The sequence below is a fragment of the Podarcis cretensis genome, assembly GCF_951804945.1.
Source record: "Podarcis cretensis genome assembly, chromosome: 4".
In the NCBI taxonomy this organism is placed as follows: domain Eukaryota; kingdom Metazoa; phylum Chordata; class Lepidosauria; order Squamata; family Lacertidae; genus Podarcis; species Podarcis cretensis.
The window spans coordinates 35,249,185-35,269,051 of record NC_137173.1 but is presented as its reverse complement, the minus strand read 5'-3'; the positions used below and the strand labels follow the sequence as shown (position 1 = coordinate 35,269,051).

The window sequence follows — 19,867 nt, the reverse complement described above, 5'->3', positions numbered from 1 at the left end:
ACATTTCCTCCCAAGGTGAGGGAATGTGACCTTGCTTAGCCTGGCAAGACAGCTTACTCTATGGTCTTAACCCCTTCATGCATTAATTACAGTTAAGCATGTTGGTTATATGAGGCTGCATAATACCCTACATACTCAATGTGACCAACTTTTGATAACAGCGCTTTAGGAACATTATGGTAGAATTGTAACTGCTGTGCTAGCAGAATGTGGTGTCCTCATTCCAATAAAGAAATAATATTAACGCTTTTCTCTTTCTTTTTTAAAGCTCATTCTGAAAGTGAACCAGAATCCTCAAAACTTAATAAAACTCCTTTGGCTAAATTGCCACTTGACACACTGGGTAAATACTTTGTTTATGGCATTTCCATTGCAGACCTAGGGCTACTGAAGGCTACCTCTGATATGTGTGGGTGCATACATATGAAACAGAATCAACTGCTACATAATAGATAAGCAAGTAGTTACTGCCATGCAGGGGAATGCAATCACTCTTGCATCAGCTTCCTGTATTTTTGGAACATTCTTGAAATATAGTTGTGATCCTATACCTGTTTGCTCAATATTGAATTTAGTGTGACTTAAAGCTAAGGAAGCATGCATAAGATTGTGGTCTCTGATGCTTTTTTAGTGTCTTCTTCAGTGTTTCTTTCAGTGATTTTGGAAAACATGCTTGCTAGCTGGGAGAGATATTTAATGTCTTTTTGTATTGTCAACTAAAAAAATAAATTTTTCTTCAGCAAAATACATCATGGCTATTCAAGTAGTGAGACAAAAGATGCTTCTGGGTGACCTGTTTATTGAACATTTATCCTGATGTGTTTGCACAAAGTTTGCAGACAATGTTGGCTATTTATTGAGTATGCGTTGTGATTTGTTCACAGAGTTGCATCAAGCAATCATTATCCTTCACTTCCCTTGTCGCTAGCAGTCTGGTTTATTTTATTTTTATTTTTTGAGGAGAGGAGCAGGTTTGTTACACAAGAGTACAAAATCAGCTTTAATTGTGCAACCTGAATCTGCAGGTATGTGGCTGAATACCACCCAAAGATAGTGGAAGTCTGGAAGCTCCATTGAAGACAGAATATTATCTTTGTGAAGTTGTCTTCATCACCCTGTCCTGCTTTGCATAATGTGGCCATAGTATCCTGTCTAAAGAAAGGATGTCAACTCTCTCTTTTTTAGCTCACACTGAAAGGGAAGTGGAGTCTTCAAAACCTTTGGTTGAATTGCCACTTGACACACAGGATAAATACTCTGTACATAGTATTTCTGCTGCAGACACAGGGCTGCTGAAGGCTACCTCTGGTATGTGTAGGTGCATATATGTTAAAGAGAATTTTTTTTTATTGTATTACTGAAGTCATGACTGTTGTATAATAAGCAAGTAATCACTGCAATGTGGTGGTGGGCAATGTATGGACATCAATAAGTAAACCTGTTTCAATTAAAGCTGATCATCACAACTTTACAAAGCCTGCAAAGCACCTTTATCATTCATTATTTTAAAGATAATTGTTCTAGTTAAATAAGATGAGTATATAAAGAAGAATATATTTTGATGGAATTAAATGTGAAGCATAATGGAGAGTTAGGAATCTTATGAACAAGTGGCCTCTGAGAAATTAATTCAAAGCTATTATTACTGAATGGAAAGGAAAGCTTTGGGTATCAAGGTGAATCTATGGTTCCTTACATCATTGATGTCAGACAAGAAAAATAGGCTCATATAATATATATTGCTAGCACTTGTTTAAAATTGTAAGGAATTATACTGAGTATGAACAGAAAAGGATTTAAAGTCAAACCCACTGGTTTTTTATTGCTCACAATAGGAAATAAAGTAATCTCCAAGAAAAGTATGCCCCTCTAAAGACAGAATTGGCAACATTTATACATAACAGTTGGATTCCATGTATATTAGCCTTTAATATTACAAAAAGATCCAGCAACATTTTACTTGCAAGTTTGTCTATATGAGCTATTCTACAGGCAATGATCTGAATTCATCTGCTAATTTTCCTTTTGTTTATCTATACTACTTTTTGTCACAAAAATAATATTATAGAAACCTTTTTATTTTATGGTTGACTTAATAGAGTATTAAATTAAGCCAAAGGGAGAGGAAGAACACTGTGGACCATAAATACCATGCAGATCACAAAGGTTCACTCATAAAGAAAAAGAAAAAATCATAAAGAACCAAAAATAAGGTTTAAGAGGGTTATGTGTTAATTCTTAAGAAAAGGTGTCTGGAATCATTAAAAAATGTCAGACATAAGCCATAGAATACATCTATAGGTTTCTAGATACATATGAAAATAATCACAAATAACCAGATAATTAACTTCCAAAATGTGTGTGTGTTCTTATATTTATAGTAAAAGATAATGGTTTGGGTATATATTATCACAATCTTTCTCACATGCCACATCATCTTCACCCTATGGCAGGTTTAGGGAAGTTTGTAATGTTTAATGTTTTGTCGCATTATTATTATTATTATTATTATTATTATTATTATTATTAACATTCTTTTGAGAGTTGCCCAGAGTTGTCCAGATGGGCGGGGTATAAATAATAAATTATTATTATTACTATTGGCACTTTCAGCTATTTTGAATTAAAACCTCAGTTATGATTCATACCTGTGTGATCAGTCCTGTATTCGGCTCAGTCTTTGTAAATTTGCTCCTTGTAATTTAGTCAGTCTATATGTGCAACTAGTTTAGGCCTGTTTTGTCTTGCTGTTTGGTATTGATTCAGTGGAGCTTAGCAAACAAAATAGTTGCTTACCACAGCCTAATCAAGCGAGGTTGTCGACCATCACTGAAACATAGAGATGAATAAGATTTTCTGTCTGTTACACCAAATTACAAAGTATTAAGTATTTATTTTCAGTATTTTGAATACTGATACATTGGGCTTCTTTTTCTTTTTCCAACTTCTAGCTCCACACGAGTTGCCAGAAATTCCTAAAACTAAAACACCTCACACACTTCAAATGCCCACGGAAACATTGGGTAATGGCAAGCTTTTTAAATACAACTAACAATCATTTTAACTTCACTTCTTTAATATTTCATCAAAAAGCTATATTGCAATGGTAATGTTTTCTTTGGTTCTGTACATGATGGATTATGATGCAACCAATTTCCACTTCTTTCAATTATCTTTCTATAATTTGCAAAATTATGTCCCCAGAAGGCCCTGTATGACAATGGGGTCTTACAGACTTGTAAGGTGAATTTTGCACCGATGCTCTTTATAAAGGTTTGGCCATTTCTTTCACTATAGCTTCAAGTGAAATGCAGCCAGTTCCATCAGCACCCCAGCCACCTGCTCCAAAAGCCACACCAACAAGGCTGGGTAATTATTATTATTTTTCTCTTACATTGCCTTTTTCAGGACAGATGTTGATTGAATAGTTTGGTACTCTGGACAAAAATAAATAAGTAGGTGAAATGCAACAATAAGCCTAAATCTCTCAAGTTCATATGCACATAAGGAAAAGTAATATGGGGAGACCACACAAATTTTGGTGCCCATAATCATAAGCACATTCAGCTGATCAGCACTTCCATAGTCTCTACACATTGTGGGTAATGCAGAGGAAGAGGACAAGATTTCAGTAGGCTCAGACAGGATTTCTGGGCAATTTGTGGCAGCTCAGCTGGCAGCGTCAAACAAGCTGTCCAGACTAGATTCTACATTAGCTCCACATCTTTGCCCTTAAGTACAAAATTGCCAGTGCAGGAGGAGCAATCTGGATTAGAATTTTAGCATGGAGGGGGTAGGTGAGCTTTGATTCCCCCCCTCTGATATGACTCTGATGCAGATTGGTGGCTCCACACTATCAATTTGCATAGGGGGAAAATTATATACATAGGCACAAATTCAGAAGGAAAAAAATCTAGAATTTAAATAGAAATACATTACATCTCACCTTAACGAAGAAGACATTAGATGAGTTGTTTGTCAGTCTGCTGACCAGCAAACTGCTGATGGGCATTGTCAAGCCTTTTGCTCTCCCTTTTTATAATTACTTATCTTTGAACCAGATTTGGACTAGACAACCCTCACCTAGCGGGTTCCTAGAAACAGAGGGTTGTCCTCTGGCAGCCCTTCCAATAGAGGACCATCCTCTGTAAAGTAGAACACATGGCTACCCTATTAAACAGTTTTTATCTGCCTGCAAGCTGCTTCGGTAGAAAGAGCTGTAGGTCTTTGAGACACCTTATCCCTTACATATTGAACTGGCAAGAAAGAAGCCACCAGAATGCTATTGTTGCTGTGATAAAAGTCCTGTTGAGGTATTAGGAACCCCCTTTTATCTTAGAAGGGAAAACGGTATGTTTGCAGAACATGCTGAAGAGGATCTTAGTGCCCAAGACACAGTTTCAAATAATGTGATTGAGCATGGGCCAAACGACACAACATGCAATCACATGTTTTGACAGTGCGTGTATTGTTTTTATGGTAAATAAGAGCCACTGGAGAGCCCAGTCAGAATCAAAACCTTTCCTCCTACACCTACCCCACAAAGCTGTACTTTAACATTGGAGGGAAACTCCCGTTGGTGCCAGTGACCAATGGTGGGAGCCAGCACATCTGGGTGGGTGTGTTCCATCAGCACTCCTGAACTGTTTGTGAACTGCTAGTCTGGCGCTTGCATGGAGGCAAGCTGGATTCCATGCCCCTTTTACATCCCAAAGAGGTGATCACCATTGCCAAATATGGACATGCCGACAATCTGGCAAATCCTTGATTGGGATCTCCTAGTCCTTCTGGCTTATAGAAGTTATGGCTTATTTTGATTACAGATTTTTGGTATGTTCAAGTTTCCAAGGCAGGCTTTACTCTTAATGTGGATATTGATCAGATAACAGGAACAATCACCTTCATAATTTATTTTTTCTTTTCTTAAATTAACTTACTTGAGTCTGAGATCCACAAATTCCTTCATAATTTCAGAAGTCAGTCCATCAGGTTTTACTATTTACCTGGCATTTTAGTTACTATTTCAAGCACACTTTCTTGGAAGGCTTCATTGAAATTTTCCCTGGATTTCCTCTGCAGCATTTAAAGTATACCAGAGGGAGACATTTCTTTTCATTTAGAAACACTCTGGGTGGCCAATTTATGGTGAGGTTTAAGTTTCTGAAAAGGTGCCTTTGTTAAGATGGTTGTTATATTTTGCACAGAACTCTGATAGCTCTTCATTTATGCAAAAAGGAAAAACCTAGTTCCTTTAGCCAAGAGCTATGAATCATGCAACTTTTTCCTTGTAAAATCTCCAAGGTTGCTTGTGTACTTTCTGTTGGCAATGAACCATTTATCCAAGTTTGCCATATTTGCAAACAAATCCTTTAATTCAATTGACATAAATTAATTTGGTTTGCGGATGGTGGGCATTTTCTGTATAATGCATGCAACATTATACAGAATTCTCCCTTCCATATGTTTTTAGAGTTTCTTCTTAAAAAAATTAAGATTTTTTAAATCACTTTTTCCTCTAAAAATAACAAAGTAGACATCACCCTAAAATTATATGGAAAAGGGTTCCTATTTCATGTAGTGTACATGACTTGTCCGCATAATTTTTTTCTTGTTGGTCATCCTATTGATGAAATTATAATGTTGGAAGGACTCACACTCATGTCTGCTCATGAGCCAAGCAAATATATGTTTCTCTAACTCTGGCTTATGTCTAGACATGAGTGTCTGTCCTAATACAGATTTAATCATGGGAGTAACTTGTAGCTTATTCCCAGGAGTGAAACTGGTAATATCAGATGTGACCTAAAGTCTATTCTTGATGTTTCTTGGACGTGACCCCTCAGCACAGGGGCTCCCATTCACTTCTATGAGGAGCAGTGATTTTTTCTGGATGTACTCAAGAGTACACAGTACCAGCACCATTTTTTTCTAGAAAAAAGCAGTGGTTAAAGTTGTGGCACTTAACTGTAACAACTTTATGGTGAGTACCGGCACATTTTTTCTAGAATAAAAGGACTGATGAGGAGGGAAATGCTCAGCACAGTATATGAAGTAGGAAATATTAACCCCAAAAGTTAGTGAAGCAGATCGTGAGTTTATGTGGTGGACTGTTTAGCTTTTTATACCACAGAATTCAGATTGGAGATGCATTTTTAAATATCTTGCAGTCTCTTGTCAAACTTAAACTTTCTTTGCTTTCTTTATGGAACATATTATGAAATTTCCTATTAATAATAATAATAAAAAATTTTATTTATATCCCGCCCTCCCCAGCCGAAGCCGGGCTCAGGGCGGCTAACAACAATAAAACAGTACAAAACTACAGCACAAACAACACTCTAAAATCATTCATTATAAAATTAATTAATTCAAGCCGCTGGCAACCATTGGGCCAGAGGTCCGCGAAGATTGCCGAGGGAGGGAGTCAGGCTGTGCCCTGGCCAAAGGCTGGTGGAACAGCTCTGTCTTGCAGGCCCTGCAGAAAGATGTTAAGTCCCGCAGGGCCCTAGTCTCTTGTTCCACCAGATCGGAGCCACAGCTGAAAAAGCCCTGGCTCTAGTTGAGGCCAGCCTAACTTCTCTGAGGCCTGGGACCTTCAAGATGTTTTTATTTGAAGACCGTAAGTTTCTCTGTGGGGCATACCAGGAGAGGCAGTCCTGTAGGTACGAGGGTCCTAGGCCGTATAGGGCTTTAAAGGCTAAAACCAGCACCTTAAACCTGATCCTGTACTCCACCGGGAGCCAGTGCAGCTGGTATAGCACCGGGTGAATGTGATCTCTCAGCGAAGACCCCGTAAGGAGTCTCGCTGCAGCATTCTGCACCCGCTGGATTAATTATTAATTCATATTCATATATTAATTCTGCACCCGCTGGATTAATTATTAATTCATATTCATATATTAATTCATCTGTTCCAGGACACATAGAGAACACATGTATTCTGTGACTCTAACATGGCACATGGTTTTCTGATTTTCAATATCTCCATTGTCTGGTCTTTGTGAACAGCTTTCTGTTTTCCTAAAAAACAAAAAACAAACAAACACCTGACCATTGCAATTTGCTGATTGCTCAGAACCTAGCCTCCTAGCACTAATTAATTTTGTACAGACATGTTGTCCTGAGCAAGCATTCAATTCAGGTTGCATGTAAAAGTGCACCTACAAAATTCACACTTTCCAAAACAACACGCAAACTGAAACACAGCCATCTTTCAAAATTTGCACTCCTCCAAATTTTGCAGTGTAGTTTACCAGCCAAATAACATTTACAAAAATGCACATATAGCAAGCCTGTAATGTATGTGCATTTAACTTGCGCACATTCAGCTTTACATCGCAGGACAAAACCAATGAAAATATTTCAATAAAACAGTAATACCAAAAGAGAGAGAGAGAAAAATATGGTTAATTAACCATGTGAACGCTGGGATTAAACCAGAAGGTGTTTGGATAGGCAAACTAGTAGAGGATTCTTCAAATTCAGAGGACAATGTGAATTCAAGGCCTTTAACAGTGTGCATGGCAGAGAAGATAGGTAAAATTTCACAGGTACAGGCACAGCATTAAAGGAATAGTCGGTCAAGGATTCTGCATGGAAGCAGGAGCAATAGCTGGAAGCCCTGGAAACTGGGTTAGGTGTAACAGAGATTCTGGAAGGAAGAATAGACACCATTTCTGAGCTGCCTTAGTCAACATTGTTATTTTGATTTCCTTGATGCCAAAAATGTGTCTAAGGACCTCAGAAGGCATGGTCTAAATTTTCTTTTGGCTTTGTGGTAAAATACAGATGCAGAGCCTGAGAGTGACCACAGACTGTATTTGATAATTGCAGCCTGCTAGTTCTAATGGGTCATTATCCTTTAATTCAATTTTATATGCTGAAATTTGTTTTTATAGTGCATTACATCTGAATGAAAAGTTAAAACATCCCAATGGTTTGGGTGGAGAGTTGTTTTGTGTCAGTAGGCAATGTTTGTAGCTTGATACAAGAAAATTGGTTCCCTTTCCACATCAGCTAGTATGCTGATGAAGTCCTGGGCATGAATTAGTTGCATAGCAGCAAACTGGACTAGATGACCCTAGGGATTCCTTCCAGCTCCACAGTTCTGTTACCTCCATGTGCTAGATTGCCCTTAAATAATCACCAGTTATTAGTGGTGGTTGTTTTCCCTTTTCACCTCTGACTTCATAAATGAGAGTTATTTATAGGATATCTTCTCCTGTCCCGAACATTATTTATTCCATTAATATAGTACTTCCCTACACTGTCCTCAGAGTGAACCTTTTCTTGGCTTTGTGGTACAAAGGGCTTTTTTGTTGTCCTCTGATTTTTGTGGGTGGTTTTAAAGCCTAAGGCCTGCGGTGTTGATTGTAATAAGGCTAGCCAACCGCTACAAAAACATCTGCATGAAATGAAAAGGAGGAGTAACTTTTCGGCATGGAAAGTATGCAAAACCGTATATAGCATACATGTTTTTAACAACTAAATACTAGGCAATGATAGAAAAAAATGGTTGGCTGCATTTGTGGTGAAAAATGTACTGATACATGGTAGGAGGCCTGCCCCATGGGAAAGTGAAGGACTTGAAAAAAGGAAAACACAATGCATTTTCTTTCAAGAAATGCTGAATTGCTTCTTCAGAGTTGAAATGTCACACAGCAGTGTAAGATAGTGAGATGCAATTAGTGCCTTTTATTGCTTGAATGTTAGGTGTATCGATAACCACATCACTAACTCAGTCACCATAAGACTATGGAGATGTTTATCCTAAGCAAACACAACCATTGGGGGGGGCGTAATCTTGGGGGGGAAAGCACTGGGTTAAATTTTTTGGTTGTTGCTGTTTTAATCCTGTAAAAGGCATTGGGCCACAACATTGGGTGTCCAGTCCTTCCCCAAATAGCCGCAGTGCACCTAGATGAAAGGTCCCCCTTAGGGCTCAGTTCAGGTATTTATGTTCCCCTGTTCTCAGCACAGAATAGCCTGGAGAACAGGTAGTCTGTGCAAACCTGCTGCATCCCATCCAACTCTTCCCCACCATTCCAGATTGTGTATAATTTGAATGCTAGATGGGGCTAAGAGAGGATGGGAACAGACATGCACACGCCACACAAACACATACCCTAGAAGCACATTGTGGCTGGAATCCAAAGCCCTGCACAATGAGTTCCATGTCCGCATGGAAGCTTCAAACTTGTTTTTCTAGTACAGCGATTCCCCCTGCCAAATGGCAATCTGGTTTTTGAAAGTGAAGGAGCTGCTATTCCCTACAGAGATCTGCTGTTCGTTTTTTTAAAAAGGTTAAAATTTCCACTGGGCACCTCAAAACCCTTTGGCATGCCTAACAGAGTTCTTTGGATCCCACCCTGTATAATTTACTTGCTAGTTGAATAGTGCAAAATGTAATTCTAATATGTAACTCATGTATAGAATATTCTACCCAAAGGTAAAACTCACCTGTCCCTTTGCATCACTTCCTAGTAGGCAATAGGGCACTATGTAGGTTTGTACAGATGATTATTTCTGTTTTACTGTAGTTGACAGATAGGGTCGAGGGACTTCTGTAACTCCTACTTAGTGCCTTCTCCTACCTGCCATTTGCAGGGCAACATAGCACAGGTATCATGTAAATTGATTTCCACAAGAGAAAGCAAAGTGGATCTGATGTTGCTCTCCTGAAATTAATATGTATTTTAAATATAAATATTCAGCAAAAGATACTGACCTCAACATGTTTGTGAAATCTTTAGAATATCCTATGGGTCCAAGTTCAAAGAAGAAGAAAAATATTGGATTCCCCTTTTCCGTTTGTAAGAGATGAGTGTAGTTTTTCAAAAGAAAATGTATTCCCCTTAGTTTAAGATCCTCAAAGACATCTTCATTAAGATGTTGTCATTTGTGAATGCATTTAAACTTGATTAGTTAAAAACCAACCAAATCAAAAGCTTTTTCCGAAAAATTACTCTTATTATTGATACTAGTTACACACAAGCAAAGCCACCTCAGAAAATAAAAATTAGGTTTAAAAGAAATCTTAATTACAACTGCTATCAATTTATTATTTTTAGTTTTCAGCAAAACACAACCTGGTCTTTCAAGCCCCAGAAGATCTGATGAGATTGACATATCAGACTCCGAACCAGGTATACCATTGCATCCTATACTTACCACCCATGGAATTAAGACTGCAGTCTTCAGACTGCTGTACTTACTTCAGAATAGTTTCACTGAAATCAGTAAAACTGTTCTTAAATGAGAAGCTGGGGGATGTGTCCTTAGGCGCCAGCTCTCAATAGTCTCAAGATTCTGTTTGCAGAATCTTCTGAAGAATGAATCTATCTGAAACTGAATTTAGAGAGCAAAATCTACAGACTACAATTCCAGATAACGCCATCCTTACAGTCTGGCAAATTACACTTGCACAAGGCAAATTGCATCCCCCTGACCAGGTGTCCTCTCCCACAGTCTGCTGGGTTCAAGAGTGTATCTGAAATGGGTGACCAGGATAGATTAAAGATTCTGTTTGTCTACCACCCACCCCACTGATGAACAGTCTCCCTTCCTGAGCTAGCTGGTGTGCTTTCAGGGTTGGTGTTGGAGTCCCCCTGGCTGGTTGTTTTGGAGGACTTTAATATTCACACTGAGATTCCCCTTGAGAATGCCTCAGGATTTCATGTCCTCCATGACAACCATGGTTCTGTCCTAAGTAATTTTTCGCCCTACCCATGCTGCAGAGAACGCTCTGGACTGGTTTTCTGTGTTTGATTGTATGATGGTGATCTTAGAGTGGAGGGACTCTATAGTTCTGTTGCCATGGTCAAACCACTGCCTTGTGGGGCTTAGAACTTAGAGCCTCTGCAGGGGTGGGGGACTGATTAAGATGGTCAACCCCAGCAGGCTGATGGATTCAGATGGTTTCCTGGTGGCTTTGGGGGAGTTCTGTTCTCCCTTATACACCTTCTGTTTTTCCCAGTGTGTGTTGTATGCTGTAAATTCCTAGAGGTTCAAAGCCTGCCTATTTTGGGCTATATTTAAGGCCCCCTATATGATGTGGATAATAATAGTATAGTCATACCTCGGCTCCCGAACGCCTTGCAAGTCGAAGGTTCCAGCTCCTGAAGGATCAAAAACCGGAAGGGAGTGTTCCGGTTTTCTAATGTTCTTTCGGAAGCCGAACATCTGACGGGGCTTCCGCGGCTTCCGATTGGCTGCAGAAGCTTCCTGCCACCAATCAGAAGCCGCACTGTGAAAGTCGAACATTTTGGAAGTCAAACGGACTTCCGGAATGGATTCTCTTCGACTTCCGTGGTATGACTGTATTAAAAATATTGTTATATTTATTTATATTTCATCTTTTTCCCAGTGAGAAAGGCAGCTTATCCAGATAAAATAGATAGATAAATAGATAGATAAAATAGAACAAGTTAAAAACATAGGAAAGAAAATAGAAAATAAATAGTATTAGAGTTAAGTCATATGTCTTAAGTCTCTTCTACTGAAACCAGTGTGGCCAAATGCATAAGAGAACAGGACTTCTGTTCCTGTAATGTCATGTAGAAGAGGGGATTTCAAAGTGCCCCATATGTTCTCACTGCTAGGTTAAGGCTACACAGTTACCTGGAAGCAAGTCACGCAAACTATGAGATTTTCTGAGTTTACGTGTTTACATTGCACAGTAACTTTTAGTAGACTATGTTGCTTATTACAGTGTTGCTGCTTGTGGTATTCCACTTTGCTTGGATAATGCCACTTCAGTTGAGTCGTTAATAAAACCTTAATTTTTTCTGTGTGGCACTGATCCAGATACCAAGATGTAATCCAAAACAATTACAGTATGGGTGGGCGGGTGGGCAGGCAGGCAGGAACTAAACAGATGACCACGCAGCATTTGTTCAAATCCACATACACTACGAAGAAGGAAATCTTTCATACAGAGTGATTTAAACAGATGACTTCATCTGTAACACCTACTAAACTGGTAAACTAAAAACAATGGCCAATAGTCAAGGAAACCCTTCAGGTTTTTCCTACAGAAAGATAGCTTTCCTCCTTCCAGAAACTTTCCCCCCCACCAAGCTGGCTTTTCTTCTTATACTTGTCAACATTTCTTCCAGCAGTAACAAATGAACCCACCCTGGAATCTTTCACACCAAAAACATCCAAGCCTCTTGACTGGCCAAAGACACCACAGGGTAATGCTCTTTTTCAACGTGAATGGTCATACTGTGTGTCATGTTTCATCAGAAACATTTTCATTCCACGTGAATCCATTTCTTTCAGAATAAAATCATCATCATCCTTTCCATACTCACCTTTTTTCACACTTCTAGCTTCTACAAAGTCTCCAAACCTTTGTAGAAACATGGTTCATCCTTTTATTTTTAATTTCAGTTACGAAAGCTGCATGAGCTCCCTATCATTTATTATTATTATTATCCATCTCTTTGCACAACTGTCTTTGAAGGAAATTGACACTTGTCATTGGAGCACTGAGTTATGCTTAAGATCAGTGCAATGTGGTCTGCAACTCCATCACTTTCATCAGCCTTGCCAGTCCATTCCATTCTGTTCATCATTGCAAGAGTGTTGCATGAACGGTTTGTTTAAATTTTGAAGGATTTTAAATGTAACCATGATGCTCTTTTCAGCTTCATCTGAAACACCATTTGTTCCTTTTAAATGGAAGACTTCTGCCACTCCAGAAGGATGGCATGTGAGCCCCGGTAATTAAATACTCGCTTTATGTATACACTACAGATGGCATTTTAAAAACTCTTCTCTGTTCAGCTGTGCAATAGCTACTAGAGCATCAATCCTATCCCTGCTTACAGTACCTGGCGGTAAGCCTCATTGAATTCAGTACGAGTAACTTCTGCATAGACATGGTTAGGATTGCATGCTAAATTACTATCAGTTACTACTTTTCTGTAATAAATCTGAGTACTGTGATAAATTTTGATTCACACCAAAAAACATTTCTTCTGTTTATTTTTTTCTCAAGAGCTATTGAACCTGGGATTGGTAATGAAATGCAGATTGTTCACAAATCTATATTACAATCAAAGAAATTTGCACTTTTGTTTTAGATACATTGATTATGAACATGAAATCAATGTATGTAACTATTTATGATTAATTTGAAATTTATTTCTAGCTTTTTCTGCTTTCCAGATCTCATGCATTAAGAGTTTATTTTCCATTGAATAGTCCATTTTGTATTACTGGGGCTTATACAATCAAGCTCAGAAGAGTTTGTGGGTGTGCCCTCTTCCCTTTTGCCATCTTTCTGTTGAAATAGGGGCTGTTGCTGCCAGTTTTGTACATGAGTCGTTATTAAAAATGTGTTTAGTGTATTTGGTGATAACAGACCTTCTGTTTTGAATTTGATAGTTTCCCACCCCCCAACCCAATCTTTCTCTTTTCACATTAAACATTTTTGTTTTATCAATAAATAGGAAATATTTCACTTCAAGATTGGTAACTTTTAGTTATATTTGTCTTTTTCTGTTCAGTTTGAATTCTCTTCTTTTTCTAGCCACTAATCAACCACCTTTGATGCAGAATACACCTAAAACTTCTAGAATTACTGAACAATTAAAAGCTGCTCCAGGTAACATTCATTTCCTGGAAAAGTTGTATAACTTGCATTAAAATTCAGTCCCTGAAGAGCCCTGAAAATATTTTTTATTGCCATTTTTCACCACTGCAAATAATAAAAACAGAGTGTACTTTCAAGTGTAGTATTTGGCTTACAGCTACAGCATTAATTCTTGAAATCTGAAAACGTTATTGCTCTTAATTGAAATTGCTCGTTGAACTGATGCCCATTGAAATATCTGCCCTTTGATCAATTTAACAATGAGCATTTGTGAAACAGTGTGGGCAAATGTGCTTGCTGTTGTTATTTGAAGATTTGCCTCATAGAAATTATAGACGCAGCCATTTCCTGTTTTCAGCAAAAGTGTGACAACTATTTTAAAAGGCCAATGGCAAATTGAGCAAATTGCTTTTCTGAAGGAAAGTAATGCTTATCCACATAAAAAGAAAACATTTATTTAAAAAAATATTATAGTACTTGAATTTGGATGATTTTTAGATAGCTTTCCTTGTGGGCAAAGTAGTTGTGAGGTCACAGCTGCAGAGATACAGTGGGGGAGCCATATCAATTCTCCCCCTGGTGTATCAGCACATGTCCCATTGTTCCACTTCCTTGCCCCTCCGAGTAAGCAGCAGCTATGCTGTTGTTAGGAGGCTACTGCTGCAGCTACACACCTCCCCCCAGAAGCTGCTTCTGTCCGTGGTTTGGAACAAACTACAGTTTCCCTTTGTGTCAGGGAACTTGGTTTATCTAAACCATAGTTAGTTAATACAAGGACCAAACTGTGGTTTTGAACTACACTTTGAAGAACTTCCTGTATGAAATCTGAAACCGCAATTTGCTCCAAACCACAAAAAGAGGCTTTAAATTTTCTTCCTCCTGTAGCATGTTCACTTCACACACCAAAAATAATAATTTATTGTTATATCTGTACAGTGGTACCTCAGTTTACAAACTTAATCCATTCCGGAAGTCCGTTCTTAAACCAAAACCGTTCTTAAACCGAAGTGCACTTTTCCTAATGAGACCTCCTGCTGCCGGTGCCCTTCCACCATTTGGATTCCATTCTTACACCAAGGTAAAGTTCTCAAACCAAGACACTATTTCTGGTTTTGCGGAGTTCGTAAACCGAATCGTTCGTAAACAGGATTGTTCTTAAACCGAGGTACCACTGTATTTGACCTAGCATTCTAAATTTGTTATCCAGAAGTATATGGAAAAGTCCTTCTTTTACCTATGATTATGAATTGGCATGTAGTATTCTATAATTTTTATACCAGCTTTACTAATTTTCTCCACACGTATTTCTTGTGAGAGCTACCACAAGCCTTGTCAATTATGCATCAATTCCAGCATTACATAATCAGCATAATCAACCATTACATGAGTAATGAAAATACTATTTAACAGTATATGTAATTGATGGCACTTGAGAGAGTCCAAAGTACTTCACATACGTTATATTTGTAATCCTTAAAACAACTTGGTAAGGTAGGTTAATATTGTTATTCCTATAGATAGATCACCAGGGCATGAGGGAGAATGGCTTTCTTAAAGTCATCTGGTGAGTTACTGGAAAAGAATAGACAAATATGATTTTGCTGTTGTTTGAGGCTTTAAGAGGTATATTTTTTGCAACAAATTTACAATTTTTAAACATCCTGTTTCACCTTCACTTTAGTTTATTTGATTCTAATTTCCTAGGAAGAAAATTAAAAAAGACAGTAAGAAGCAAAAATCTATAATACAACCTGTGTCTTTCAGCTCTGCCAGAAACAGAATTGGTTCCTTCTACACCTAAACCTTCTGCCCATCCCAAAATACCAGAATCTAAACATGGTAATAACAATTCATGCCATGGATTGTAATTATTGATGTTGTTTGAATTCAAAGTTAGCCTGTTTGAAAAAAGCTATGTTGCTGGTTTGAGGAAATACAAAACCCTTTTGGGTCAACTTTGTGTAGACTTCAGTCTTTGCGCGCTACCTCATATATTCATATTCATAAAATATTTCGGTGTAAACAGTTATAATAAGAAAACCATGCAGGAATCAGAAAGAACCCTATTTTTATATTACTATATTTTATATTATATTAATTGCAAGTAATCATATACTGATTCTGGGCAATGGGAAATAGATCTAACTTTAAACATCTTTTATGAATAACTGTCTAATTCCCGCATAATTTATTGCTCTCTCTTTTCTTTTTCATCAGCAGAAAAAGAACCTCAATGGGAAGCCTCTACACTTAAAATTTATAAAACCCCTGAATTGCCAAGAACAACACAGGGTAATAATTAATTAGGTTTACATGAAGTGACAGATGAATAATTGTAATAGTTAAATAACTCTGTATATGCCTCCATTTATTCTATAGATGGTTGGTCTATTAAATATGGGCCACATGGAATGGACTGCGAATAGACACTGTAAAAAGCTACAGAACAGAGTCAGTTCTTTCCTTTCCCCTTCCTCTCCTGTCTCACTCACCTGCCTAATTAGAACATTAGAGGGGAAATGTACTATGGACTTTTTCAGCCCACCCCCTGGGCTGGAAGTTGGACTTATCATAGCTCACAAGCAGGGCGACCAAGTCAGGGATGTTTCAGTTTATTCCTAACCATTCTACATGAGTGCAAAAAATATGGTGAAGCAGACTTATGTATATGCATCCCATGTAGGATCTGGCAAATGCAAATGTACACAGGTACTTCCCAGTGTTGGTTCTCTGCATGCATTCAGTATTTGGGAGTCTGTCAGGGTGCCCAAACACTGGAGTGGGACCTTTGAACGCAGCACAAAACACAATATTGGTGCTTCAGTTTTTTTATGATGCTTACTATCTCTGGGGTACCTGAGGGACGCAGGTGGCGCTGTAGGTTAAAGCCTCAGCACCTAGGACTTGCCGATCGAAAGGTCGGCGGTTCGAATCCCTGTGGCGGGGTGCGCTCCCGCTGCTCGGTCCCAGCGCCTGCCAACCTAGCAGTTCGAAAGCACCTCCGGGTGCAAGTAGATAAATAGGGACCGCTTACCAGCGGGAAGGTAAACGGCGTTTCCGTGTGCGGCTCTGGCTCTGGCTCTGGCCAGAGCAGTGATGTCACGCTGGCCACGTGACCCGGAAGTGTCTCCGGACAGCGCTGGCCCCTGGCCTCTTAAGTGAGATGGGCGCACAACCCCAGAGTCTGTCAAGACTGGCCCGTACGGGCAGGGGTACCTTTACCTTTACCTTTTATCTCTGGGGTCTGAGAAAAAACAAAACAATACCCCCCCCAACCCTCCAATCATAGAAGAGGAGTGGAGAAGGCAAGGTTAGCATTCAGGACCTTATCTTTGAAAAACAGGAGATCTGTGCTGTTTGTTGGACAGGAAACTGCTGAAAGAAAAATGCATAGTGGTTTGCAGGCATCCCAGGGAAATAGATTATTTTCTTCATATATTGATCAAGTTCCAAAAAACAGTGAGACTAGCTCTGTAAACCCAAGGGGCCATGCCTATAACCCTGTGCAGACTTACCTCTCTGACTTGCTAAGATTTGCTTCGAAATATACACAGAATATTTTTTTAAACTCAAGTAGCAGCCCCTCCATGACGTTTGGCAAACTACTTTTGAGTCTCCCAGACTAGTTTGTAATATGGCTTTATTTTTAAGGGGAAAGGGTCGAAAAGAAAATAATCACACAGGCATAGCATAAGCCTGTTGTATATGTCATGCAGTTCTTGGTATCTCAGTAACTGTTTGGGATACTCCTATGTAGTTTTGGACTTAATTGAGCACACAACACTGGTCGTGAAGGACTCCCCCTCGTTTTAAGTTCTCGGTGCTATCTGAGCTGCTTTCTTAGGGCACATACAAATGACCTTTTCGTTTTTATTCCTTTCAGCTCCCAGTAAAACAAAAATCCCAGTTTCCAAGCCCCAAATCCCTCCCCATCTGGAAGAGCCAAAGATTGTACCGGGTAATTGCCATGTACTTTCCTATAACTATTTTATTCCACAGCATGGATCAAGCTTTCTTCTGACGGACTTGGACATGCAGTTCACAAAAACAGAACATGTGTTGTTCGTGTGCATTCATTCTTATATAATCTTAGAACATGTAATGCAATATAATTCCATTTGTAATCGCAAGTAACAGTCTGAGATTAAAAACAGCTTCTAAACACCAAATTAGATTTTGCTGTCATGTCAAAGCTTATAGTTCTGTTGTTTTGTAAGTTAAAATATTGTAATGGGGTGAATTAAGTTGCCATTACCTAATTTGTTTGAAATCTGGCTCAGGTTTGACAATTAAGTTAATGTTGGTTGATTTGCTAGCTCAGTCACTACTAGCAATAAATAATGATAGGGATAAAATTCTGAAAGAGGTTTCAAGAAAAATACCAATGAAAACTCAATGAAAGGATATTTTGACTGGAAATAAATGCTATGCTACTTCTATTCCATACAAAGAAGTATTTTTACTATGGGTGCTGGGGCTCACCTGACCTCCTGGCAGCTGAGCTACAGCTATTTATTGGAAGGTGAGGCAGCAGGGAGATTTGTGTGGTGCAAATGTACCACCAGGAGAGCTGTATTGGCTGTGCCAGTTCATTTGCCCAGCACTGATCTCCCTGTCTCCTCGTCCCTCTCCTTCCTGATAAGCAGTAGTGACTCAGCAGTCAGGAGTTCAAGTGAGCACCGCTGCCCCCTAATTATGTAGATACCGTATTTTTCGCTCTATAACACGCACCTGACCATAACACGCACATCGTTTTTAGAGGAGGAAAACAAGGGAAAAAATTCTGAATGAAACAGTGGATGTATCATTTTTGTGCTTCATGCTGTGGCCACAGAAATGTGATCTGATGGTGAATTTGGGGTGACCCAATGCAAAAATCCTGAGAATCCCTGCTTTGTAACCACGTTTTTGCACCATTGCAGCCCCAGGCAATAGTGGGTGCGTGATTTTGGGGGGGCAGGCTGTAGCCATGGACATGCTATGTGCTCTGATGGTGAATTTGGGCTGACCCAATGCAAAGATCCTGAGGATCCATGTAGATCCATGCTTTTTAACCACGTTTTTGCACCATTGCAGCCCCAGGCAACAGTGGGTGCGTGATTTTGGGGGGGCAGGCTGTAGCCATGGACATGCTATGTGCTCTGATGGTGAATTTGGGCTGACCCAATGCAAAGATCCTGAGGATCCATGTGGATCCATGCTTTTTAACCACATTTTAAGTGGGGAGGGAAGGAAAAACACAGAACAGACAAGGAGCACGAGAGGGGTGTGCAGAGAAGCAGCTGGCTAAGAATGCAGGAGAGGGGTATAACGGGAGGGAGGAAAGGAAGGCAAAAGTTTTCCCTCACCTATCCACCCAAGCCAGCCAGCTCGCGCGCGCTCTCTCTCTCTCTCCCTCCTGCATGTTTTCAGCAGCACGGAGGACAGAGACGACACTCTGCTATCCCCTCTGCTTGCCTTGAGGGGAGGGGCTTTCCCTGCTCTTTGTTCCGTTTGAGCAAACACAGCAAGGAAACAGAGGTGAGTGGGCAGTAAGACCCTGAGGCAGAATGCAGGAAAGCAGCCACTTCCTCTTTTCAGGTTTCCCTTCTCCGAGACGCGCGATTTGATTTTTGCCTGATTTTTTTTTGCCTCCCCTCGCGCCATTTGGCTCCAGGGACCACACATTTGCTCAATAACACGCACAGACATTTCCCCTTCCTTTTTAGGAGAAAAACTCTGCGTGTTATAGAAGGAAAAATACGGTATTTCAGATTTCAGATGCAAGCAAATATTTTTATTTTTATTTTTCATGCTACCTCTGTTCATGAGAATTTCTGCAGAACTAAACAGACTTATGTGATATATGCTAACATTTTGATATTTTTCATATTAGCTTTGATAAAGCACAATTAAACCATTCAATCTTAATATGTTCCTCGAAATCTGGCACTTTAATTTGCAATAACCAATTTCTTCAACCTGTGATGGCCAGACCCACTCTAGCCAAGCTGCTTGGGTGCAATTTCCCATTTAGCTATGACTTAATCATCCTCTCACAGTACTTTGACCAGAAAAGCCCTTACATTTTCCCCACCCCCTAAAAAATCTAGGTATGTCTCCAATGTGAAAGCAGGGACTTCAAAAGCCTCTACTAGGATTGAAGTAAAGCACATAGTATAGGAAGATGCCATGTGCAGCCCAAGGACTTTGAATTAAATATAGAGAATAAACACACACAGGCACATATAGTTGGAAATATATTTTCCATTCAGATATACTATCAGC

At 39.3% G+C, this 19,867-nt stretch overlaps 1 protein-coding gene across 37 annotated transcripts in view; it reads left to right on the top strand.

The window, feature by feature from the left end:
• ABI3BP (ABI family member 3 binding protein) overlaps positions 1–19,867 on the top strand; it is a 134,920-nt gene that overhangs the window by 63,942 nt on the left and 51,111 nt on the right. For 20 of the 37 annotated variants that reach the window (XM_079974330.1, XM_079974309.1, XM_079974313.1 and 17 more), the window contains 11 exons: positions 269–343; positions 1,186–1,308; positions 2,952–3,023; positions 3,298–3,369; positions 10,071–10,145; positions 12,117–12,194; positions 12,651–12,725; positions 13,538–13,612; positions 15,365–15,439; positions 15,818–15,892; positions 17,484–17,558. In XM_079974330.1, coding sequence (XP_079830456.1) covers positions 269–343; positions 1,186–1,308; positions 2,952–3,023; positions 3,298–3,369; positions 10,071–10,145; positions 12,117–12,194; positions 12,651–12,725; positions 13,538–13,612; positions 15,365–15,439; positions 15,818–15,892; positions 17,484–17,558 — 870 coding nt within the window. The remainder of the gene's footprint in view (positions 1–268; positions 344–1,185; positions 1,309–2,951; positions 3,024–3,297; positions 3,370–10,070; positions 10,146–12,116; positions 12,195–12,650; positions 12,726–13,537; positions 13,613–15,364; positions 15,440–15,817; positions 15,893–17,483; positions 17,559–19,867) is intronic. The other 17 variants (XM_079974325.1, XM_079974316.1, XM_079974298.1 and 14 more) reach the window with 17 other exon arrangements.